This window comes from Cucumis sativus, chromosome 1 (assembly GCF_000004075.3).
Source record: "Cucumis sativus cultivar 9930 chromosome 1, Cucumber_9930_V3, whole genome shotgun sequence".
NCBI classification, from domain to species: Eukaryota; Viridiplantae; Streptophyta; class Magnoliopsida; order Cucurbitales; family Cucurbitaceae; genus Cucumis; species Cucumis sativus.
This window is the reverse complement of record NC_026655.2, coordinates 3237211-3263624: the sequence shown is the minus strand read 5'-3', so window position 1 is coordinate 3263624 and position 26414 is coordinate 3237211. Positions and strand designations below refer to the sequence as shown.

Below are 26414 nucleotides of genomic sequence, written 5' to 3'. Positions count from 1 at the left end.
TTTCAAAGTGCAATGCAGACTCTAAGGCAACAAGTTCAGATCATCTTAAGGGTCCGTTTTTTCACAAGTTTTGTCATGAGATCACACGATTTCACTTTATAAAATCTAGTAAATCATTATCCATGAAACTTTAAAACCCATCTAACATGGATTTTCTAATGCCCCCATACCTGTGGGGTTTTTCTTTTTTTTTTTCCTGAAACGGAAACGAGTTAGTGAGACTAATGTTCAAAGAAAAAAAAAATCAAATGAAACATCCATACATATTGATATCAGATTTATATGCCTGGTTGAGGAATAATAAAAATATAATTTAATTAATTAATATCAATTGATTGTTACTGTTAATTTTTTACAGAACATTACTGTTAATTTTAGTTAATTATTAAATAAATACATTATCTAGACTTAATAAATTTCAATTGATACATTTACAATTATTTTATGTTACCTTAACTGTTTAATATTAATTATTAACTAATCTTAACTGTTTGGAAAGAATCTAGAGAAATTTTCAGAGCAAGCTTCTCAGCACAAGACCCCATTGGAGTCAGCAAAATTTTAGCCTCCCCGTGGTATTCCCTCTCCAAGGATTTCAAGATTGACACAGTGCAAGATATAAGCCTAATCAGTCGTCTTTTCTTTATATGGATGTTTAGTCTTTTTAGTCTTTTATTTTGTACTTCTTTTAGGTTGTTTTGTTTTGCTTTTGGACATTACATCTTTGTTTTTTGTTTTCTTAGCTTGTTTGGATACGATAAAGGTATTATGGGGGTGTCGTCCTAGTTGAGATACCCAAGTGCACCTCCAAATCCATGGTTTTTTTTTTTTTAACGGAGACAAACCTCTTTATTAATAATAAATGAGACTAATGCTCAAAGTACAAGAGTAATATACTAAGAGCAAAATAAGAGATAGACAAAGTTTTCCAAACAAACTAAACAAAGATGAAACCAGACAAAACATATGGGAAAAGGACCAACAAACGATCACAAAGTAGATTCCATGGTTTACATGCTCATTTATAATTCTCTTGTACTACGAGCTTCTCTCTAATTATTAATATATTATATGGGTTGTTTCCTTTTCAAAAAAAAAATATAAGTTTATTATAAATTATGAACTTTCTAATTAAATTGTATTTATTTAACAATAATTGTTTTAAATGGCAAAGTTGCTGAAAATATTTACAAATATAGCAAAATATCACTGTCTATCACTAATAGACACTATCAGTAATAAACAATGATATTTTGCTATATTTGTAAATATTTTAGTTCATTTAGCTATATTTGAAAACAATCATTTTTTTATTTAATTATTTTTAGTAATTAAATAAAATTATTTAATTAGTGTTTAGTATAAGAATATTCATAACAATATATCAAATAATACTAAATTAAAGTATGACTAAATTAATTGCTCTTACATTAATTATATTTTCTTTTAGATAAGACACATTAAGTATATATTTTTTTATTTACCAATTTTCTTTGTAGAAACCAAAAAAAATTGTTTCTATATATAAAATTGGAAAACCAGACGTAGATATTTAATTTCCAAACATTAATTATCAAGCATATTCAAGCACGGACACTAGTTATCCCATACATATATTTAAAATGCAGATATTTAAACCTTAGATATTTAATATTGATATCCATGAAAGGATATATGTGATCCAAAAGGGTCTAGGGGCGGTAAAAAACTTGAGTTGTTTGAGTGAAGCAACATATCGGTAATAAAATACTAACAAAAATATTTATAGCCATTATATTACATATTTTTTATCAACAAATTTTTTATTTAAAAGAAAAACATTCCTAGATTTTGGCCATTTCAATTTGAGAATGGTTCCAAAGGCCAAAAGAACGAAAGAAACACAAGAACGGTGGGCTAATTGGCTTGCTTGGACTGAATATTGGTATAATACGAATTACCACGGGGCAATCGGAATTACTCCTTTCTAGACAGTGTATGGACGACCTCCCCTATCTTCCTTTTTTTATGGCGATATCCAAACTGTTAGCGTGACCCTTGACCAGCAACTGCATGATTGTGATTTGGTAATTAAGGCACCAAAGGAACATTTGCAAGCAGCAAAGGATCGAATGAAGAAGTATGCTGATAAGAATCGTCAAGACATAGAATTTAAGGTGGAGGATTGGGTATACCTCAAAATCCGACCATATCACCAACTCCTTTTCTTTTTCTTTTTTTTAAAAAGGAGACAGCCTTTATAGCCTCCCCACCTTGAAGTCCTAGATCATTAGGCCTTCCGGATCAGCCCTCTGCTTCAAACAGTTTTTTGCTCAATCAAGGATTGTTCTTCTTTGTTATCAGCCAGTGCCTATGATTTATAATTTTGTTTTGGACAGATTATTTTATCATTTTGTTTGGTCTTGTATTTGTGGCTTTTTAGTTTGATCTTATATTGAGATTAGGAACCTAGTATAAGGGTTTTATTTTCGCTTTTTGGCTGTGATGAGAGCGTTAAGGGGGTGTCAACCTAGTTGAGATGCCTAGGTGCGCCTCCTGATTGTTCTTTGTATATCTCTCATGTACATTGAGCTTTGTCTCTCTATTTTTCAATATTAATAGTAGTAAGACTCCTATCCTTTTCGGAAAAAAACCGAAAAGGAGACAACATCTTTATTGATATTAATATAGTAATAATGAGACAAAAGCCCATAGTACAAGAGAATTATACAATGAGCATGTAACGATGGATCAAGGAGTGCACCTGGACATCTCAACTAGGTTGACATCCCTATAGCACCCTCATCATATCCAACCAATCTAAAACCCATAACAAAGGAGTAATGTCCAGAGGCAAAACAAAAACAAAAGAAGTACATAGAAATACAAAGACAAAGACAAGACTAAAACAGACTAAACATCCTTCTAAATAAAAGGCAACCGAATAGGTGTAAAACTTGCACTGAGACAACCTCGAGATCTTTGGAGAAAGAACGTCACGAGGAGGCTGAAAAGTGGTGACTCCACTAGGGTCTTATGCTAAGAAGCTTGCTCTGAAAATATCTCTGGAATCTTCCCAAGCACAAGTCAGACAACAATACAAACCAATTGAGAAAAAGCAATCAAACCAGGTGTTGTAAGGAGTCACTAGCGACAGAGCATAAGTGCAGACTGAAGGAGATAGACAATGTCCAAAAACCAATTCTAAACATAGATTCAAAACTTTTATTCAAAGGAAGGAAATAACTCAAAAAATTTCCAACAGGAACAGCCACTGTTTTTTATCAATTATAACCCTTTCTTTCTAGGGTTACTAAAGCCCCGAAGGAATCTGAAATCCAGTCACTTCTTCAACCTTCAAGATTTCTTGAGACAAAAGTTCCAGCAAACTACTTTTTGTTAAACAGCTAAACATCTTCTTCTTTCGCAAGTCATACTGACTGCTGGAAATCGTCTTGCCAAACTTAATTACCTCCAAAAGATCAAGGCTCCACAATACAAGTTCCAGTCAAATACACCGTTTCTTTATGATCATACCGTCCATATTCAAAAGTGATTGAGAAATCTTTTTACATATGGTTCATAAGCAACAAAAGAGCAAAAGATCTTCACAAGGAATTGAGGAATTTGGAATAAAACTTTACTTTTTGATACTTGTGGCAAAACCAAAACCGGGATGATCTTCTTTATCTGCTTCCTAACTACCATTTTTTTTTCTAGGTATTTCCTAGTTGGAAGGGTCCGGTTTTTCCTTCAAAGAAAAAAACTACCATCTTTTTTAACTCCTAACTCCCTTTAATTCCATAAGGACTTTCAATGCACTATCACATCCAAGACTATTTACAATGCTGGAGAAAAAGTTTAAAGAACTCAAATGAAAGATATACCACAACCTTCAATGATGTCATGCAAGTGCTTTGAGATTTCTTCACTGAATTTTCTGAAGAGAAGGTTGTTCTTTGTCTAAACCTTCCTCCACAAACAACTCATAGACATCGCTGATTTTGTTCTCCAAAATCTCATAATCTTCATCCTCTTTCTCTGCATTAAACTCTTATAATTCCTCACTACTTACACTTGGAACTGATTCAACATCTGAGTCAAGAGCTTCTTGAGCATCAAGACTGCCAACTTCCTCTGGTTAGCAATCCCATGTTGCACCTTGCTTGGATTTCGCTCGCACTCTTGATGAGAGTTAAATGTACCTCGCCTGGTAATGCAACCAAAAGACTGCCAGCTTCCTCTGGATTAGCATTCCCTAAACTTAATTTACAGCCTCGCCACCTGGAAGTCCTTGATCATCAGGACTTCCGGATCAGTCCTCTGCTTCAAACAGTTTTTTGCTCAATCAATCAAGGCTTGTTATTCTTATTCTTCTTTGTTCCTGACCTGCTACCTATGATTTATGATTTTGCTTTGGACTGATTATTTTATCATTTCGTTTGGCTTTGTATTTGTGGCTTTTGTTTCATCATGTATTGTCACTTTTTGGATGTGATGATGGCGCTAAGGGAGTGTCAACCTAGTTGAGATGCTCGGGTACATCTATTGATCCTCCCTCCCCCTATTGCTCTTTGTATATCCCTCATGTACTTTGAGCTTTGTCTCTTTATTTTTCAATATTAATAATATCGAGACTTGTATCCTTTTCTAAAAAAATCTATTTTGCTAAGGAGTAGCACGACATGTAGCTTGATGAAAAATACCCTTTTTTGTGTAAGAAACTCGTTAGTTGAAATATTTGGTACCATTATCAGAGTGAAAGATGCGGATTTTATTTTGGAACTGAGTCTCAATCATATTGTAAAATCTAACAATTTAAGGCCTTATCGTGACAAACCCTCTAGTTACGCTTGAACCAGATCATCGATAACAAAGCCTTGACTACGTTGGACCATAAAATCTAAAAGTTTAGAACATAATTATGGGCCAACCAAGATGGCAAGATTTCAGTGACAATCTCCTGAAAGTCGTTGCCAAAGACTCAAAAGAAATTAAAATATGAACTATAACCACCAACAGATGCGTGAGAATAGACAATCGAAAACCTAGTGTTATAAATCTTCATTACCCACCAAACACTAGACAAATAATAAAGGGAGAAAGGTAAAAACTATAGTTTATGTTGCAAGGTGACAAAGCAATTTGGTGAGCCAAAAATCATTATCCACACTAGGACTAGGACACTAAAGCACACAGGACTCTTGATTTCCACAAAGTTTGAAAGATCTCTTTCACATCAAGGGATGAAGCAATCAAATGCTTGGATAATGATTTAACTAAAAAATTCAAGTCATTCTCCTTTTCATTGAGGAAAAATGAAACACTACACGGGCATACAAAAAAAGCCCACAAAAAATGGGAGCTCCTCCTTTGTCGCCTATACTTTATACAAGTTTTCATTTGGTGGAGGGGTTTGATGTAGGACCATTCTTTGTTCTTACCCATTCTTGCTTGTTCTTGACCTTTCTTGGCTTTCTTGCACTTGTTTTGGGTTTAGGTTTAGTTCTTGATTTTGTTTTTGGTGGCTTTTGTCTTTCCTATGGCCGGTGCTCCCAAGACTAAAAAAATAACAATTCCACTGTCTTATCAACTCCTTATACTATGGCCCCACCACTAAGTAACTCTCCAAACTTCACGACTCCACTCCTTGCCCCCAAACGCCCCCTTACGTTTACGTTAGCTTTTCATCTTTTTTACTGCTACTTAAACAACCTAATACATCTGGACCTGTGAACTTAATCTTTTTGGGCAACTAATAAAATGAGGTTTGTCAAACCCCTTTTGTATATTCATAAGAACAACAGTCTTCAACATAACTCCTGCTTGGACGGTTTTGTAGAATACTTTTTGTAGCCCTCATTTTGGCATAAAGACTAAAGAGTAAGGGGTGTTTGGCAACTTGGATAATTTGAGAGAGTTGGGTTGTGTGGATAAAAAAAGACCAACTCACCGTTTGCTTCACCTATTATTAAAAAAGTTTATTACCTAGTTATTCACATCAACTCACATTTCTCACTAAAACACTCACATTTCTCACTTCCCTACAGTTATTAGCAACTCAACTCATTGTTTTTATAGCTAACCAATCGTCCCCTAGATGTGCAATGAAAGAAGGTCGAAATGCAAAAATCACAATATCGACAAGCTTTTCAAAATTGGTGACCAGAAAACAATACCAGCTTCGTTGGATGATTCAATATTCTGTATCCGAGGCTGTCCTAACAAACTTGGACTCCGTTCAGTAGATGGTGCATTACCAATTGGCATATTCTCGGAATTGCTAGCATCGTGAATATAGCTTTTAACATTGTCCTGAAAACCCAATCTTTTCTGACACGCCGCCTCTTTCTTCCCCCCACGAGAAGACCCCGACCATGTTGAACCTGAATTCGAGCCTGAGCTTCCATCACCACAATTCCTGGAAAGATTGCTCGAACCCAAGGAGCCCTTATCACCTTTGAAACCCAAAAAGCTCTCCTGCGGCAGTGGGCCTGATCTTGTCTTTATCCTATTCAATCCGAGTGATGATGCCAGAATAGGTGAAACCGATGACGCCACGTCCTTCACATCGGCCGACTTCTTGCCCTTCGGCCCCAAGTTCAAGGCGGATATTGAACCAGACTTCGATGGCGTCTCGATCGGCAATGGAGCTTGACTGTCTTTTCGTTTCCAATCCTTGCTCCGGGAAGCATCTTTCAGAACAGTACCTCTGAAGCTACTGCTGCTGGGGTTAGAAATCTGCGATTCATCTTTGGCGGCTGATTTGTTCTTCTTCTTGTCGGATCTGTTGGGTGAGTTAGAACCAAGGAACCGGGGACTGGATCCGTCGGGGCTGGAAGAATCGGATTTCTTGGAGGACGAGAAAAACCTGCCTTTGAATACCATAGCAACCGCGTTCCTACTATTAACTGCGGGATGGAGGAAGTATTCAAAATCGGTGCAGTCTCTAACATAGAGATAGACACACAGCTCGCTCAGAGTGACATTGAAGACTATGATGAAACTAGAAATAGAAAAATGGGAGATGTTTGAAAACAGGGAGACGAAAGTAAACGTTTGGACTAGACTTTAGGTGGAACGACGTCGAAGGAGGATATAGGAAGGGTAGCTATGTGTGCTGGCTAATGAATATCAAAAGTTGGGTTGAAAGAAAAAGAAAAATTAATGACAAATGACAGATGTTTATAAGCCCCCACCCCTCGGCCCGTTTGGATTGAGGAAATTGTAATGAAGTGGGATAAACGACACAAATATTAGAGCCATTTGGATTGAATGAATTGAGATGAAAAATGGAAATGGAATAAACATGTTTTATTTGTACAATATTTCGTAGATTAGGCATGAGAAATTTCTCACATATCATTTACCCATTCAAAACTATAGATTTTCTTACTTGTGTATTCTATTCTATCCTTTAATACATTTTTTATTTTTTTATTAAAATTAATTAATTTGTGATTGGTTTTTTAAAAATATAAAAATTAACAAATTATTTATACTCCATCAAACAAAAATACTAAAATACATATTTTTTCTAAACTATTTCGTCAAACGTTCTATTTTTGACCATTTTTCTTTATAAAATTACATTAAAATTTAAATAAATTAATATATAGTATCTTTTTATTTAATTTAATAATAAGGTTTGTGTATATAAACATACTCGTTTTTAAATAAATTGTACTTTTAAATAACTTGTAAAATAAAACTATTAATTAACTAATTATGCACTTGGTTAATGATCACTATGGTTAATATGATATGAATTTAATTCTTAATAATTTTACAATTAGTTTGTCATTTATTGATTGTAATTTATTCATAATTTTATTGATTAGTACATCATAGTTGTATATACATTCATCCAACTTGTCCTATCAAATTACTCATTTTACAAATATTGATAACTAATAATTTAATCAATGTTATTGTTTGATTGTTAAATAATTATTTTTTCTCACGATTGAATTAAGTTTATTGGTTATCGATTAATATATTCAATTTGTATAGAGTTTTCGTAATTAATTTTACAAATGAAATATAAATATAATTTATTCTCATGCACATACACGTTATCATGTACAACTAAACACGTGCATACTTTATTTTCAACAATTTTATTCTCGTTGGAATTCCCTCAATCTAGTTGGCCTTTAGAGTTAAAGATAGCAACTTACTAATTAGGCTTGCAACTTGAAACTTAAATGAAATATAAATATAATTTATTCTCATGCACATACACGTTATCATGTACAACTAAACACGTGCATACTTTATTTTCAACAATTTTATTCTCGTTGGAATTCCCTCAATCTAGTTGGCCTTTAGAGTTAAAGATAGCAACTTACTAATTAGGCTTGCAACTTGAAACTTAAGCTAAGATCATAAACATGCTAAATGTAGATGTAAAATAACCTCAGCTCGCGTATAGCAAATATCACCGGTAAGACAAGCTCAACATGATGATCTACCTGAAAAGTGGGAAAACACTTGAAAGAATAAGTTGAAAAATTCAACAAATGACAATTTTATAAAACATTGTTTTCTAAATAGTTATGCATAAATCTTTCGCTTTTAGAAACATTAAATAAGTTGAATAACATTTCATAAACATTTATATTGAAACTTCAAACATTTAAAATACATATAAACTTTACTTGATCATTGGTTTATGACCCATCCATAACACGAAAATTGGTGTCAGCACACCTCACTGTCAACAACATAATTATCTCATCATAGGCACAATTCTAACTATAACCTTTTTCACACAAGCATAGTGAATTGTACCTTCAACGATGTACAAGGAACAGACTCGTCAGTCTTCACATCAGTAACAACAAATCATCATGTGCACATAAACTGGTCATAGAGAGCAACATATAACATATGAGCATAGATTCATGAAAACTTACTTAAAATCTTAGCTTTGAACACATGTTTGCTTTAAATATCTTTCAAATCTCATATTCATTTGACATGCTTGAAAATAGTTTACAAACCATGGTTTGTGAATCGTCTACTAAATCAGTAAATAAATATCATTTGGCATCTAAAAGCATCTAAGAAAACTATTAACTTTAAATAACAAAACTTGTGGCTCAACCTCTTGGCTTGAAAATCCTCTTAATTCTTATTTTCTTTAAATAATCACATTCAAGCATTAATTAACCCCTTTGCTTTAGAAAATACCCAAACTTTACTAAAAAAAACGGAAAAAGTGTAAACAATAACTAAAATATGTCATTTTGTCATGGTTGATGCGCATGGAATAGGCAACATACTGACTGGCGCATGCGGATGGCACTATGTAGCATGGTCGCGTGCTAACCTCATGCATGGCCCATAGTCGCACACCTTGTGTGTAGGACTTGTCGCATGGCCTTGGCGTGTGCCTCATGCCACCTAGCTGTGTGCTGGCCCTGTTACTTGCATACTCCAAAGCCCAAACTAACCTATTTCACCTATCTTGCACGTCCAACTCACATCCACTTATGTTATGTTTATAAAAGAAAGCTTACGTTATGTTTCAAGTAAAGTTTTATGTATGGGGGTTGTATGCTATGTGGTGAATAAACAATTAATCTTATTCCTATAAATGAGCTAACTATTACGTGAACATAAGGAGTAGAGAAAACCATATAGAAAAAGGTTGCATGGTGGAGTGAAGCTGGTCAATGCGTAAAAGGAGCGTATCGAATTTAGCGGGCTAAGCAACAGGAAGTGAACCATAAAATTTTTCAAGGGATGCTGTTGGTGAAGCATGAGAATGATTCATGTTCTTGGTGGAAAAGAATATGAAACACTAATGAGTATTTATGTTTTATGAAATTAGGTGATGAAAGTCGTGTTAATGAAAATGATTTCATATGTTGTATGCCCAAGATGTTAAAAAAAATACCACTCACTAAGTCATGTGTTTGTTATAGGTCGTACAATTATGTCAAGTTTGTTTATATAAGTATTATGCGTGTTTTCTTTAGTTGATTCTAGATTTAGAGTTAGTAGTTTTGTAAGTTGTCCATAAATGTTGTAAGAACATAAAAGTATTTGCTAGCTCCACTCTTTATACTAAACACACTAGTTACGATAGACATTGATATATTATACAAGTCTTTGTATTTGATTGACTATATAAGAAAGTATACAAAAATCTATTATTAAATTTTTTTGTTATTTAAATCCATCAACTAGTAAACATCTAATGGACTTTAAGTAACAAACTGTGTCACCAATAGAAAGGATATAAGGAAGAAATATAATAGTTATAAACTTCTATCATCTTGTATTGACGATAACATCAATACGTGGCTAATATGTTCCATTTATAACAAAATTAAGAAACAATTCACAAATGACTCAAATCCCACTTTACTCTATATTTACGGTCATCGAAAACAATGTTGTAGAAATGCTAAAATAAAGAACTATAATAGTTACAAACTTCAATCATTATCTAGGGATGATAAACCTCTATTGTCTTATGTCTACAACAACATTGATCTATCACAAGTGTATTTACATTTATCAAAAAATGAGAAACCGATCTCAAACAACCCAGACCCTGCCCCCACATTAGTTTTTAAATTTACGGCCAGGGGAAACAGTGCCGATCAGCAGTGTCGCTCGTGTCACCCAGCCGCATAACGATCTCCGTAATTCTCTTCCGTCTACTTCTTCGGCCAACTACTACGAGCTCAACTCGTTCAGTTCTCGAAGATCATCTCCCCAGTCCGCCTCACCTTCCTCTATCTCTTCGGGTTTCTGAACTACAATCTTACTTCTCTCCACTGTTGAAATCCTCTCATGGCTTCAGATACCGATGAGGAGAATGCTTGGCAAGAGGCTATACGAAGGATGCTGCCTGCTGGTGCACCGTTACCAGACGAAGAACACCTCGATTACTCAATCGCAGTTGAGTATCAAGGCCCTCCTGTGGCTCACGAGCTACCAAAGATCGATCCACTGGATTTGGAATCACTTTCTATTCTCTCTCCTTCCGTTGTTCCGATCTCCGACGTCTCTTCTATTCCGATTGTTTATCCTATTGCTCCCAGGGTTTCCAGGTTCAATCGGTTAAGCAATGGAGCGGTCCCCCGTAGTCCAGTGAAGAGTCAGAGATCGTCGTCAGTTCCTAGAGTTCAGCTGGAATTACATAGTGGTGAACGCTCAAAGTTTGGAAATGGTGTAGACGAGGTGTTCAGTTCAGAATTGTCTGCTCAGCACTTAAATTCAGAGTCTGAACCTGCTATTGTTGAAGGTAAGCTTGCAAACACTGTAACTTTTGTTACACCGAGAGATTCGGAAGACGACGAGGAAGACGTATTTTCCTCTCCGAGGTCGTGTACGACCGACGTGATGACATCTCCGGCTTTATCCCATTCCCGAGACAAACGAGCGAAAAAAAAAGGAATTTGTAGTAGATGTGGGAGAGGGAATCGGTTGAAAGAGAGAGAAGCTTGTTTGGTCTGTGATGCTCAGTACTGCAGTAATTGTTTACTTAAGACAATGGGATCAATGCCAGAGGGACGGAAGTGCGTGGGTTGTATTGGACGACCAATTGACGAGTTGAAGAGGGCTGTATTGGGCAAGTGTTCCAGGATTTTATCAAGAGTATGTAGCCCTTTGGAGATTAAGCAGATAATGAAAGCTGAGAAGGAGTGCCCAGCGAATCAGCTTCGGCCCGAGCAGCTAATAGTGAATGAAAGGCAGTTACGTCCAGAAGAATTGGCCGAGATTTTGGGCTGTGCGATACCTCCGCAGAAGTTGAAACCGGGAAGGTATTGGTACGACAAGGACTCGGGGCTTTGGGGAAAGGTGAAAAAAAACCCAATCCATGTTCGCCAATTTTGTCTGTCTTCTATTCATCTTCTATTTACTTTTCGTTTCATTTTAGGAAGGAGAGAAGCCTGACAGGATAATTAGTTCAAAACTGAATGTTGGAGGTAAGCTTCGGGCGGATGCAAGCAAAGGGAGCACCAAAGTTTTTATAAACGGGCGTGAAATCACAAAGGTTGAGCTCAGAGTACTGAAGGTATCAACTAACAAGTGCACGTTAAATTTTCATCAATCACATCAATAGGAGAGAAAAAAGAAGCAGAGAAAGGATTCCTTAATTTTTTGGCTGGCCGAGTGTTTAGAAAATAATGTGGGCATGGTGCACTATTAATCTTTGCTAATTTTTCGTAAAGAGAGAAAGAAAAAAGGTGAAAGATATATCAGATGAATTAAGAATTCTGTTATGAAACTATTTCGGCAGTGGATATCCAATCCATGTCATGATACTTCACTGATTATTTATATTAAAAAATTCGAAATCACCATGTAAAAATATATTCCCTCTCTTAAAATCTGTAATCTCGATTGTTGAAGGAACAAAGCTGCATAAATTCTGCTTGAGTTGAATCCTGCCTTCACTGCAATTTGTGAGTTTAGAGTTTCTGTGGCAATGTTCACAGGACCCCAAATTGATCACCAATAACCTCAAAAGTACTCCTTCTCCAATAATCCAAAGGGAGGTTCTTGATTTTTAATCATCCTCCATAGCCTTTCAAGACAAGCGGCCGACTGTGCTTGGGTTTGTCCCATTTTTCAAATTTAAGGTGAAAAGACCCCATAGTCTGCCACTTTCCTTCCTCACTGATATAAAATCCTTAATTGACCCTTGATTAAGACTAATGAGGGCATTCTCATTGAATACGGGATTTATGACTATCTTTGCTTGAGAATAATCTTCCAGTAGTTTTTGGATCACTCTCCAATCATCAAAAGCAAATAGTTTAGTAACAATCCAGAGGCTTCCAAAGTTAGTTGGGAGCAATTTCAGAGTTCTTAATCACCCATTGATCCTGATATCTGATTTCCAGGCTGAGGAAGTATCACTGTCCACTTTTTTTAGGCTCAGACCGACCTACTGAACTAAGGAATGCCTATGAAGCTTTCTTTGAGACAGGAACGTTGCCCTTCCTTGTGTTGACTTAACTCGGGTTGCTTGTCAAAGATGGAAGAGTATTCTTTAAATGATTACGAGAAAACCAATTAACATATTCCTCTTTACTAAGGAAATTTTCCAGCATGTTAAGGAACGACTTCCAACCCTGTTTGTTTTCCCCTGAGCATACCCTTAAATTTGAATGACCTTCTAAAGAAGGCAAGAAATCACATCTTAACATCCAACCTCCCTTTGTTTTAAACTTCGAAATTTTCAGTCTTCCTCTATCCACATCACCCAACTTTTGAAAGAACTTATCCTCTGGTCCTCTTAATAAATCCGAAACAGCCTTCAGAAACCATTCTAGTTGATTTCGGAAACTGACAGTATTCTGCTAGATTCCACATTTTCAACATGAATTCGATTACCTTCTTTCCAAATACATTAGTGAGACTGGAGGACTTTGCAATTGACCATAATGAGGGTTTAATTCCGTCAGTAGGGAGAAAGCAGGGAGAAAGCGTCAGCAATCAGAAGGGGAGAGGGGAGAGGGGAGAGGGGAGAGGGGAGAGAGAGAACTTACCTTTTCCGTATCACAATCTCATTTTTTTATTACATTACCTAGACAACATTACTATACTGCATTGGTAATTGAATCTTTAACGGTTTAAAATTTCTTATAGCCTATTGGAAAACCTTTTTGAAATAATCTAAATAGGTCTCATTTTATAATTTCATTTAATCAATGAAATTTATTGTTTCCTCTCAAAAAGAAAAAAAGAAATTTATTGTTTCATCTCAAAAAGAAAGAAAAGAACCTCCTCTAATGTAAATCCATAAATTTGTTACTAACCACTATCACTTCTTGTCAAATGGATTGTGCTTAAATGTTATATACATATTTGATTTGTTGTTAAATTGCCACAGTAACAGACTTGTAATCACTCCACAGAAAACCAATTAACATATTTCTCTTTCTCGTGGTAATCACTCCATTGGATGTAAATGGATTTAAAAGGTCGAGTATAAATGTGTAAAATGTATTCTCTTATTTCATTACGAAAAAAAAAGGTTTTCTTAAATGGAAGTAATACCCCATGGTAAGAAAATAAAAAATAAGGAAAAAATAAATATACAAATATATCTTTAAATACAATGAAATTATTAACATTAAAGGAAAAAATTAACCAAGAAAACAATCAACACTCCCCCTCAAGCTGGTTTGAAGATATTATCAATAGGCAGCTATTGAATTGCCACTTTGGAAGACCTTTAGTTAACATATCTGCGATTTGTTCCCTTGTCTGAAGATAGGGGATGTATATTATTCCTTGAACAATCTTCTCCTTGGTGAAGTGTTTAACAACTTCAATATGTTTCGTCCTATCATGAATGATTGAATTGTGGGCAATGGACATTCCTGTCTTGTTACCATAATAATAGGCATTGTCTGAGAGAATCTCAATTCTTCCCATAGTCTTCTTATCCATATGCCCTCACAAATACCATGGGCTAATGCTCTAAATTATGCATTTGCACTACTTCTTGCAACCATGCTCTGTTTTTTACTTGTCTAAGTAACTAAATTTCCTCCAACAAAGGAGCACAAAAAGTGGATCTTCTCAGTTGTGCTACTCACCCAATTAGAGTTAGTGTACACTTCAAAATTAAGGTGGTCAGGTTTTCTAAACAATATGCCTTTCTCTGGAGTACCTTTCAAATATCTTAGGATTCTGTAAACAACATCAAAACGAGTTGGTGCAAGAGCATGCATGTACTGACATACCATACTAACTGAAAAGGCGATGGCAAGATGTGTCATGTGTGTGAGAGAGATATACAAGTCTTCCCACAGGTTTATGGTACTTTTCTTTTTCTTTTATTTCTTTTCCAGTAGCAACTACCAATTTCAGGTTCTGCTCAATGAGAGTTTCAACTACCTTGCAGCCAACCTGTTTCTTTAAGAAGATCAAGAATATACTTCCTTTGGTTAACCAAAATGCCACTTTTAGACTTGGCAAACTGCATGCATAGGAAATATTTTGAAGTTCCTAGGTCTTTGATTTGGAAATCATTAGCTAACTTTTTCTTCACGAAAGTCTGTCTCATCATTACCTATAAGAATGATATCATCAGAGTAAACTATCAAAACCATAACCTTGTCATTTCTTGTATGTATATAGAACATGGTTGATGGTATGATCAGCTTGACTGTGTCTAAATCCTTAGCTTGTGACTGCCTTTTCAAAACGATGCAGGGGTTTGAACCCAGGACATCATGAAACAATCTACTTTGATTCCATCTTAAATCATCAATCGACTCAAAAGTTGTTTAAGCTGATGAGTGAAGCCGAATTTAATTATATATCACTTAACAAGTCTGACTCTTATTAAGTTTTCTACTTTAACTTTTCATCCTTGGTAATGAAAAAGATGTTGCACTTTCTTTCTGTGTTGAGTTTATCTATAGTATTGGGGCAAGCATTCTTATGCTTTTTCTGTTGAAAAATGTCTGTACTTTGCTCTTATCGTGTTTTTTTCTCTCAGTTGGCCAACGTGCAGTGTCCTCGAGATACTCATTTCTGGGTGTATGATGATGGATCTTATGAGGAAGAGGGTCAAAATAATATTAAAGGAAACATATGGGGAAAGGTTCTATCATTTGCATCGACCTTTTGGTTTTAATTGCAGTAAAGACTTATCGTGCTGATTATCTTATGACTATTGGTAGGCAGGCATCGACTCGCTTGCTGTGTTCGTTATTTTCACTTCCAGTACCTCCCGTCAATCTCCATGCACCCAAAGACGATCCAACCACCATATCTGGCAGATCTGTGCCAGATTATTTGGAGCATGGGAGAATTCATAAGCTTCTCTTGTTTGGGATTGAAGGATCTGGAACTAGCACTTTGTTTAAGCAGGTGCGTCTCATGTTATTTCTTTTTGTCCCAATCAAGCATTCATTTAGTTTCGAGAACTGCTCCCATTTCATTTCATTTTCGATACTGATGCCATCTCACAGAAACTTACCATGATTTGATCTTGATGTATATAAGTTGACCTTAGACACGCAAGGTTTTAGAAAACAATGCTAATAAAAAATAATGACGAATTGTTTGTTTTGCTTAATCATCCAGTCAACTTTTCTGATAAATTTCAGACATCGATGAAATATGTTTCTTATATATATATTTATTTATCTATGTGTGTATGTGTATCTCTGTGTGCGTGTATATATATATCTGTGTGTGTGTATCTATGTGTGTATATATATATTTATATAAAAGAAAATCATGGTAAGGTATGATTTGGATGTCCTCTAATTTAGTGAAAGTTTGTTCTTTCTTGGTATTTTTTATTTGGAGTTTCATAGCACGACCTTACTTGAAGATCTGTTCAATAGGTTGCCCTTGAGTTTTATTTGGAATTTCATAGCATCTTTTAGTGCTCAAGGTATCTTTGCCCTGTTTCTATGGAGCAGGCTAGATTTTTATATGGGAACAAGTTCAGTCCAGAAGAGCTTCAGAATATAAAGCTTATGATTCAAAGCAATGTATATAAGTATCTTAGTACTTTGCTCGAGGGGCGGGAGCGGTTTGAAGAAGAAGCTATTATTGAAAAGAAAACTGGAGCCGTTATAGAAGAGAAATTGGATAAAAAGGCTGGCACAGGTCTGGGATTGCCTATAAATTTCCGCTTGTTAATTAGATATCTTTCACTTTCTGCATTGAAAAGAAATTTAACTTCCTTTTTTGTAACTATAATAAAAGGACCCACACAAATATTATGCCAATTGTCTGGTATCGTCAACCTTGATGCTTGACGATACCAGACAATTGGCATAATATTTGTGATTAAGCAGTGATTAACAAGTAGGATGAATTTACCGTATGAAATATTTTGAGAAGTCTTATTTCCATGGGGGCAAAAAAAAAAAGAAATCCTTCTGTTAACCGATAAGATGCCCTAGACTATATTATTCAAAATATTTGTTTAGGTTGAATGCTTTTGTTGATGGAGGTTGGGAAGCAGTTGAGGAGGAAGCAGTGTCTGTCTGCCAGAAAAGTCGATGAGTTCTGGCAGGAAAAGAAGAGTGAGGAATTAGAGGTTGATGATAAAGATGGGTTCACTCTAGGGCCTCTCCTTTCACTCAAGGAACAACTTGATAAGGACAAGGATGGTGAAAGCCTGAGAAGGTGGAAAGAAAAGTTGCTTGGTTGCTTAGAAAGAGTGAACAAAGGGAACCTGAAGTCAAGTTTCATTCCATTGGAATTATTTCTGATGAATTTGTGGAAGTCAATACTCCATTGCCTGTACAGGAAAATCAAAGTGGTCATGTTCTATTTACTCGTCAAGAGGGATCTTGATATCAACTTTGGTTGACATTTATGGTTATGCATAACATCATCTCAGGCCTGTCTACTTGAACAAAGCCTGAAGATGACTGATAATTGATTGGACTTGAGGAATGTTAAGTACTTTTGCTCCTCAACACAAACCATATGTCGAAACCTTGGAGGAGGAAACCACTCCTTTTGGTGTACTTGCAAGGGGTATTTACTCTCTTTTTTGAAAAGGAAACGAATCTCATTTGTTATAAAAATGAGGCAGAGCTCAAAGTACAAGAGGGTTATACAATGAGCAATTAAAGAACTAGGGATAACGCACCTGGACATCTCAAGGTTGACACCCCCATATCGCCCTCATCATTTCCACATAGAAGTGAAATGACATAGAGCTAGTAAAATGTAAATTTCCCTAATTGTTTTCTCTTTTATTTCCTTAGTCTCACATCAACAAAATTTAATCTTCTAAAATTCCATATTTTTAACACCATCAGGGTAGACAATTTCTTTTGATCGAAAGAACCTTAGAATGACTCTCTTCGACCTCCTTTTTCTCCTCCGATATTTCTCATCCTTCTTCTCCGATAAGTCTCCTAGAGCTTGTTCTTCTTGTCCATCCTTGTTTAAGTGAAAATCTAATTTTGGTGATAATGGAAGTAGAAAGATGCAAAGTAGCGAAGACTCGTTACTATATTTGGTTCATCAAAGATTACTTTCATATAGAAGATGTGGAAGCTCGGAAGATCTTGACATTATCAGACACTCAATTCAGATGGTTTTGAAAGAGATTTTTGGATTCCTCCACGGCCCTCAGAATGTTTTTCTTTTTCGAAATGGTTTTGATGGTTTTGAAAGGACAAGGCTCTTAAAATTTATGTCAAAAGAAGGTTGGGTTATGAGGTGTGTAGCTTGGAAGAGGAACAAAAATCTATCCTTCATCCATACTCGTTTTGGTGTCTCTCGACAGGGTTGGAAATCCTTTCACAAAACGTTAGAAAGATTCTTGATGAAGCACGATTATTCGATTTGATTCAGAAATCATCTCCAGACCTCCTTGCAGCTTCCTTTCGAGTCACTAGGGACAAGTTATGCTGAAAAAGTGATGCGCAATGGATCCTCTGTTCAAGAATTGGTAAAACAGACCACTTCTTCCCTATTTTGATATAAAAATTTCAGAGTGCACCTCAGCACTGGGTGAAAAAAATCCGGAAGTTTTAAAAGAAGACTTTGATAATCTATGGATCATTTCAAGATTATTTGTGTTTGATGATTGGAAGGAAATTAGAAAAACCTTGGAGGATCTTTTTCAATAAGAAACAATCATTAATCCATTGTTTGCAAAGAATGCTTTGATTAAATTGGCTGAAGGATCTCTAGAAGAGTTTGTTGGAAAAGAAGAGTTATGGCAAGTAATGGGTCATTTTCATTTAAATTTTGAGAAATGGAGCAAAATAAAACACAGCAGACCATCTGTTATTGAAGGCTATGGAGGTTGGATTAAAATAAAAAACCTCCTTCTTGATTATTAGAGCAATCAGACGTTCAAAGTTCTAGGAGATCATTTTGGAGGTTTGGAAACTATCGCTTCTGAAATGCTTAGCCTTCTAAATGTTTCCGAAGCAAAGATCCAGTCTCACCGGCGCTGGTGCGGACGCCTATTACCTCCCCTGAAGCGACAGTAGTTTTATATTTGGACTAAGGAAAGCAGTGTGAACACAATTGGATTTGAAGAGCCACACTTAAGAAGGAGAAAAATTAAGAATTTTAATTTTGAAAGGAACAAGACAGAGGAAGTTGAAGACACTTTTGAAGAGGCACTTTTAATGAAGAAAGAGAAAATTCTGGCTGTCTCTCCTTTTACAGCTGGAAAGTCTCCTCAACCAGACAACAACCCACTTTTTGGTGATCCTCTTTCCTCCAATCCTTTGAACAAGAAGTTAAAATCTGAATTTATTCCAGTTGATATTTTCCTGAAGAAAGTCAATGTGGGTCCCACTTCAATGGTTGCTCCTCCATTTAACCCTTCATCTTTAGTTTCCATTTCCTCTTCTTCTCTTTATTCCTCAACAAAGTCAGGATCCAAAGGAAATTTGAAAAGAAAGAAATATGCTAAGATCTTCACACATTACCTCAAGCCATTTCCGAAGTATTTTATCTAGAAGAAAAAATCAAAGAAGATTATGGCAAAACATTCCTTAAAAGGCCAAAGATCAAGAACCCGTTTTGCTTGAGGGAAATAGTGCTCATTCTCTTTCATTAGTTTATTCCAACAGCTCCGAGCTGTTTTTAGAGGCTAATCCTGATTTACTGGAAGTTAGTTGCACCCAAAATCAAGCCCCGACCCGTTCCTCTAAGTCAATTTTGTCATTATCCTCACTCTACCCAGTTTAATTACTACGAGGTGTCTTTGCCCAACTCCAAGGTAAAATTTCTGAAAGGCTCTCCGAGCAAAACCCTTCTCAATCAATCCAACAAGAGGGGTGAGACTTTTTTCGACTCCCATTCAACATTAGTAATGAGGAATTGGAGCATTTGGATAGGTCAACCAAGCTTGAAAGTCATAAACTTTTTTAGCTTCTAAAAACAGATCTCAATGCTCTGTTTCAATGCAAGGAAGAGCCAAGATCCTTAAATTTGCCTTCTGTTACTTGTTCTTGTCCCTGGTTTTGCAAAATACCAGATGATTTAAAATCAATAGTTGCTGATTTTAGAATTATTCTAACTTGATTCTTCAATAGTTTAATATATTCCTCCTGAATGTTAGACCAACTTCAGTCTTTATTGGATTTCCCTTCATGTGGGTGGCAAGTAAATCTTTCACGCTGATGCTGAAATAGTGGAAGACTTTTTCGAGCTTCGTCTGGATTCAAGAATAATTTGGCTACACAGTTCTGAGGTAGTCCGTTGCATCTTCTTGCAAGTTTTTTGTTTCAAATTAGTTCTTTATGTGAGAATTTTGCATTATGATTTGTATTTAGATTTCTTCAGTTATGTTTTTGTTTTGTTTTGTTTAGCTTGATCTCTTCTATTTTTTTTGAAACAGAGACAAACTTCTTAATTAATAATAAGAACTCAATGTACAAGAGAATTATACAAAGAGCTAAATAAAAAAGTCCAAACAAGCGAAAGAAGAATAGGGACAGAAGGTGCACCCAGACATCTCAACTAGGTTGACACCCCCTTAGCACCAAAACATCATATCCCAGCTAAAACTAGCCTATTACAACAATGAGAACTAAGTCCAACCTATTACAGTGAGAGCAGAATCCAGCCAATACAGCAAATCTAAAAAATCATCGAAAACTAGAAAAGAAAAAAGGCCAGAAAACAGGTGAGCCTTATTAGTACAGGGACCACATCGGAAGTAGTCCTAGGAAACTGACTGAGATAGAAAAATTGTCCAATTGAGACAAAGGTCTTGAGTGGAGTAATTTGCAAAAATCTTTTTTAGAGAGCACCAAGCTGCTGGCATTACATTGTGTTAAATTTGGTAGTATGAGGTTCCATCTCAAAACCAATTGGCAATGAGAGGAGTAGCCCATCTACCTTATATGGAGTATGAGTCCCCTTGGTTTTTCCAACGTGGGACTCTCAACTTCTCCAACACATTGCACTGAATTGAAATTTTCTTGGCTTGATCTTTCTTTGTCTTGAAAGATTCGATGATTATGTTCAAACCACAATTCCGCTAACAGAGCATTTAATAGATTTATCCAAATCAACTGAGGCTTATAAGGAAGAGGCGGACCCTTCAATAGTTGAAGCACAGAGGAGTTGAGGGTGGTGTCGAATACCCAAGCAATAGCAAAGATGGAGAAGAAACTATTCCAACAAACTAAGGAAAAGGGGCAAAGTAGGAAGAGATGAAGCAATGATTCATTAGCATTCATACAGAGAGGGCAAACCGAAGACTGGAGGCTCATGCTTGGAGATTTCTTTTGAAGAATTTCTGCACAATTTAGGGACCCGAAAAACATGATCCACATCAGAATGTTCACTCACTGAGGGCCACTTGATTTCTATAGGGCTTTAAAGAGTTTTTTTTTTCCATTGGGGAGGCAGAATTCAAGTGGGCTGAGAGAGATTTAACATAGAATCTACCTTGCAGTCCAATTGACCAAACCTTGGAGTCATCAAAATCAAACACACTTGCTGGCGCAAGAAGAGCTAATAAGGAACCAAAGGCTATTATTTCCTCTTCTTTCAAGCTTCTTCTAAAGGAAAGGGACCAAGAGGGTATTATGATCCCAACGATCAGCAACTTAGCCTTGTGGTAATAAAGCAATTCCGAAAAGCGAAGGAAAAAGTTCCTTGAGAGTAGAGGGACTGACCCAGAATCTGTCCAAAAACCAATTCTGCTGCCACTACCAAGTTTAAGGTGAGCTAAATGCTCCACTAGCCTCCACATTCTAGAAATGTTAACCCAAGGGCTCCTTAGGCTATTTCCAGATTTTTCCAAAGTGACCCAATCAAACGTATCTTTGCCATGGATACTACAAATTATTTTCCTCCATAAAGCTGAAACTTCCTTAGAATATCTCCAGCCCCACTTAGCAAGCAAAGCTGAATTTTGGGTTTTAACGCCCCCTAGACCAAGACCTCTATCTTTTAAAGGAAGGGAAACCAAGCTCCATTTTACTAGATGATTGATCTTGCCGCCTGCAAATCCTTCCCAAAAGAAGTTTCTCATGATTTTTTCCAATGAAGTTGCCACATGAACTGGAATAAGGAACAAAGACAAATAGTAAGTAGGGAGGCTGGCCAAGACAACATTGCATAAAGTTTGCCGTCCTCCTCTAGAGATATTAAAGCACTTCCATCAATCTAATTTCTTATGAATTCTATCAATGACTGGCTGCCAAAACTCCCTTTGCTGAGGGTAGCCTCTGAGGGGGAGACCCAAGTAGAGAATAGGTAACTTTTCTGCCTTGCAACCAAGACGGGCTGCTGTTTGAAACAAGTCATCATCATTTATATTTACACTAGTAAGGGCTGATTTCTCCCAATTAATCTTTTGCCCCGAACACCATTCAAAAAGTCTAGTGGCAGCCTTCAACTTGAGAAGCATTTGATCATCATACTTACAAAAAAGTCTAATGGGTTATCACTGTTCCCTTAGGATTTGGGGCGGGGGTGGATTTGGCCCTTGTTTATGATTGATCTTTTGATGCTAGTTTTTTGGTGGATATTGTTCAAGCTTGATAATGGCAGTAGAATCGCTTTCTGGTCAAACTTATGGATCGGTGACATTCCTTTTAACCTTTGATTCTGAAAGCTATTTAGAATTGCATTTCTACCATGTGGTTCTGTTGCTGCCCATTGGGATAATTCCATTATGTCTTGGTCAATTGTTTTTCGAAGAATCTTAAAAGAGGATGAAATCTCAGACTTCCAATCTCTGCTTCACCTACTCTCTTTTAAGAGGGTGCTAAATTTGGATGATAGAAGACATTGGTCACTTGATCCTTTGGGCAGTTTTTTCAGTTAAGCCTCTTTTGGCTCACCTTTCTCCCCTTATCCTCGTTGGACAAAGGAATATACAAAGCTCTGTGGAAATCCAGCAGCCCAAGGAGAGTTAATATCTTTAATCTGGATTATGCTATTTGGCCTTCTAAATTCCTCCTCGACTATGCAAAGGAAGCTCCCCAACATTTGTCTATTGCCCTCCCTCTACCCTCTTTGTATGAAGGAGAGGACCTACTGCATTTATTTGTTGTTCTTATTCAGCCAACTGCTGGGGAATTTGTCTCCCTCTTCGAAGTTGCTTGGGTTTTTTATGGATCATTAAACTGAACATTTTTCAGTTCCTCAAGGGCCCATTTCTGTCAAAGAGGCCGAGAATCATTTGGGAAAACATGTCTAAAGCACTGCTTGTGGAACTTTGGTTTGAACGTAATCAATGAATTTTTCTTGACAAGGCAATAGGCTGGCCTGAAAGATTGGATATCGCAAAAAAAATGCAGCAGCTTGGTTTACTTTGAGCAAGAAATTCAACAAATACTCCATTCAGGATATATGCTTAAATTGGTCGGCCTTCATCTCACAACCCTGATAGTCTGTGCTGTGTATTTTGTCCTCACTCAGAAGGGCAAGTTTCTCAAGCTTGATAAGTTTCTCAAGCTTGATCAAGTTTTTTGCTGAAGACCTCCTATTTGTTGCTTTCTAATGTTTTCCACTAGTGTTTTATTTTTGGTCTTGTTTCGGAGCTTTTTAAACCTTGTTTCCCTTTAGCTTTCGCCTTGCTTTTGCCTTGTTTGGAACTTACTTTGTTGTAGTTGGAGTCTCTATGGAATATTTGATGTGCTCTTGGATATGATGAGGACGTAAGGAGGTGTGTCAACCTAGTTGAGATGTTCGGGTGCGCCTCCTGATTCTGCTTTTTGCTTTTTTATTTTTGCTCATTTTCTTGTACTTGAGTTTTAATTAGTAAAGAACCTAGTCTCCTTCAAGAAAAAAAGGACCCTCCAAATATAGTTTATGATACTTTATTTGTGAGTGATTTTTTCAATCTAGTTGATCTTTTTCATTTAAAGCATGTTATGGAAGATGCATTCCTTCAATTCAAAGTCTTGAGAAGGCTGAAACAGACTTTTATGAATTAATTGAAAAAATTTCATCTTTCAAGGGTTCCCTTTGAGTCATTCGGAATAGTCAAGGTCATAAGTTGGCTTGGGTACTCAAGACACTCATGAATATATGTGAGTGTGTATATAAATATAGCTGGAGCTTTCTTTGTCATATTCTCTTTGTTTTTTCATTTTTGGGTTGTGGTGGTGTATAGCCCCTCTTTTTTCTCAAAAAAAGAAATTATCAACGAAAGTTTTGTTTCTCATTAAGAACAATATGCGTCATCTGCTCCTCTGTTGATTCAATTATTGAAGCTGAAAAATGACAGTGTTGATTTATGATTTTGGGGTTCTGGCTGTACCATTTTAATTTTAGCTGCAGAGCACTTTATAAGCACTCTGAACTCTATATGGTAGAGACTTGAGAGTAGAAACGGAAAGCAATATAGAAATTAACCAGCCAAACTTTGGTGAGCATGTTTTGTATCGACTGATTTGTGTAATATATGCAGCTGAAACAGGAGTAACAGAAAGTAAGCAATGTTTATATTCAATCAACCAAAGATTCAAACACTTTTCTGATTGGTTATTGAATATTATGGCTACTGGTGACTTGGATGCTTTCTTTCCTGCTGCAACTCGTGAATATGCTCCAATTGTTGATGAAATGTGGAAAGATTCTGCACTTCAGGAAACATACAGGAGAAGAGATGAATTGCACAGCCTTCCTGATGTTACAAAATATTTTCTTGATCGGGTATGAATCTTTTCTCAAAAATTATTTTGCAACCTTTCCATTATGCACCAACACCTTGGCTAGTTCTTTTACCCATTCGGAATGGAGAAGACAGGATGGAGAACTGCTCCGTATCCATGTGAAATATTCACGATAACCTCCATAGAACTAATTTCTTGACACACAGTGTACAAATCTTTAAATATAGGCAAAAATAATGAGATGGTATTACGTCAAGTGCAAGATACTAGATTCCTGCATTAAATTACCAGAAATCCTTGTTCTATAATCAAATAATAGTTTACTGCTTTCTACTATTGGATTCTATAAACTGCTCTTGGTGGGGGATGAAAACTCACATTCCTTGCTTTGTTGTTATCACCAAAGTTTATTAGATGATGTGAATTGTGGTTTATCACATTGAGTATTGTCTATAAAGGATAATCTTGAACTTTTATTTCCCCCTCCCTAACCCTTAAAAGTCTATAATTATAATTTGTAAATATCCAGCTCGTTATCTTCAGTGGATGTTTCTGCAGGTGATAGAGATATCAAGCAATGAATACGAGCCTTCTGACAAGGATATTTTGTATGCTGAAGGAGTCAGTCAAAGCAATGGCCTTGCTTTTATGGAGTTTTATTTTGATGATAGGAGCCCCGTGTCTGAATTATATGGTGAAAATCTAGAACTGCCCCCTCCATTAACGAAGTAACAAAATTTCTTTTTCCTCTATGTGGTGTTCTTTTCGTCACTCATTTTTCATTTTCTCATATTTTTGTTGCTTCTTTTTCTTGCCACAGATACCAACTAATTCAAATTAATTCCGAAGGACTGGTTGATGGTTGCAAATGGTTAGATATGTTTGAAGACGTGAGGGCCATGATATTTTGTGTTTCATTGAGTGACTATGACCAGATGTTGTCCCATAGTAAGGGTCCTCTGCAGAATAAAATGCTGGCTAGCAGAAACTTATTCGAGCATTTGGTGAGGCACCCTTGTTTTGGGAATACTCCTTTTCTGCTGCTGTTAAACAAGTATGATGCATTTGAGGAAAAGATAAATCAGGTTCCATTGTCTAGTTGTGAGTGGTTCCAGGACTTCTGCCCTGTGAAACCACACAACAACAGTCAGACATTGGCACAACAAGCATACTATTACATTGCAGTGAAATTCAAGGAGCTATATTTCTCCATTAGTGGGCAAAAGTTGTTTGTTTGGCACACACGAGCTCGAGAGCGTGCTTCAGTGGATGAGGCATTTAGGTATATTCGAGAGGTTCTCAAATGGGAAGAAGAGAAGAACGATAGTATGTATGATATCGTTGGTGATGAGTCATTTTACAGCACTGAAATAAGTTCCTCACCAGGCATGAATAACTTGCCAGTTACTTGAGGATAGTTGTGAAGTTGTGGTTCTGCGAAGAAAGGTGGAACGAGCAGCGGAATTGGTTTAGTTCTCAATTGAGAACTTTTGATACGGTTTTCCAATTTTCACTTTTGGTTTGAATTCTAAATAGATATCATGATTCAAAGATTGAGGACAGATGGGAATGTCTCTGTTAAAGGCTGGGGAGATTTTTTTTCCTTTGGGTCGATTTTGGGATGATTTGTCTGTATAGCAAGCGTACCTTGTTTAAATTAAGCAATAAAACGTAAGCTTTTATTGATTCATTATGTACTAGGGTACTAAATTGTTATCTCCTTTATTTCATTTTTTATTATTATCATCACACATGTTTGACAAGCTTAACTTACCTTAAATTGAAATTATAGTCTCGATGTGAGAAAATGAAATAGTTTCATGTCCCAAATTGCTTCCAACCTATATGTTATTTCGATAACCGAGCATGATT

The 26414-nt window shown here is 36.2% G+C and overlaps 2 protein-coding genes across 4 annotated transcripts in view; one reads left to right on the top strand and one right to left on the bottom strand.

The window, feature by feature from the left end:
* The window catches only part of LOC101214945 (probable serine/threonine protein kinase IREH1), a 30956-nt gene extending 23835 nt beyond the window's left edge, over window positions 1–7121 (bottom strand). The window contains exon 1 of the mRNA XM_011651217.2: window positions 6159–7121. Within this exon, the coding sequence (XP_011649519.1) occupies window positions 6159–6867 (709 nt within the window). The 5' untranslated portion in view covers window positions 6868–7121. The remainder of the gene's footprint in view (window positions 1–6158) is intronic.
* A 3387-nt stretch (window positions 7122–10508) lies between these two features.
* Window positions 10509–26235, top strand: LOC101210419 (extra-large guanine nucleotide-binding protein 3). 3 transcript variants are annotated; one of them, XM_031882182.1, is made up of 8 exons: window positions 10509–11799; window positions 11879–12016; window positions 15461–15565; window positions 15649–15834; window positions 16395–16584; window positions 24338–24582; window positions 25086–25236; window positions 25363–25505. In XM_031882182.1, the coding sequence occupies exons 1-8, from the start codon at window positions 10789–10791 to the stop codon at window positions 25371–25373; spliced, it is 2037 nt and encodes a 678-aa protein (XP_031738042.1). In that variant the 5' UTR covers window positions 10509–10788; the 3' UTR covers window positions 25374–25505. The 3 variants fall into 3 exon arrangements, with proteins under 3 accessions (XP_031738042.1, XP_031738034.1, XP_011649510.1); XM_031882174.1 differs by having other exon boundaries at window positions 10515–11799; window positions 25086–25270; window positions 25363–26235; XM_011651208.2 differs by having other exon boundaries at window positions 10518–11799; window positions 25101–25270; window positions 25363–26235.
* Window positions 26236–26414: the final 179 nt, after the last annotated feature.

Excerpts from the sequence above, each read along its gene's own strand:
- LOC101210419 (XM_031882174.1), top strand. The coding sequence starts at position 10,789 with ATGGCTTCAGATACCGATGAGGAGAATGCTTGGCAAGAGGCTATACGA. Across the intron at positions 12,017-15,460 it reads TTGAGCTCAGAGTACTGAAG|TTGGCCAACGTGCAGTGTCC; the intron begins GTATCAACTAAC and ends TTTTTCTCTCAG. Across the intron at positions 15,566-15,648 it reads AAGGAAACATATGGGGAAAG|GCATCGACTCGCTTGCTGTG; the intron begins GTTCTATCATTT and ends ATTGGTAGGCAG.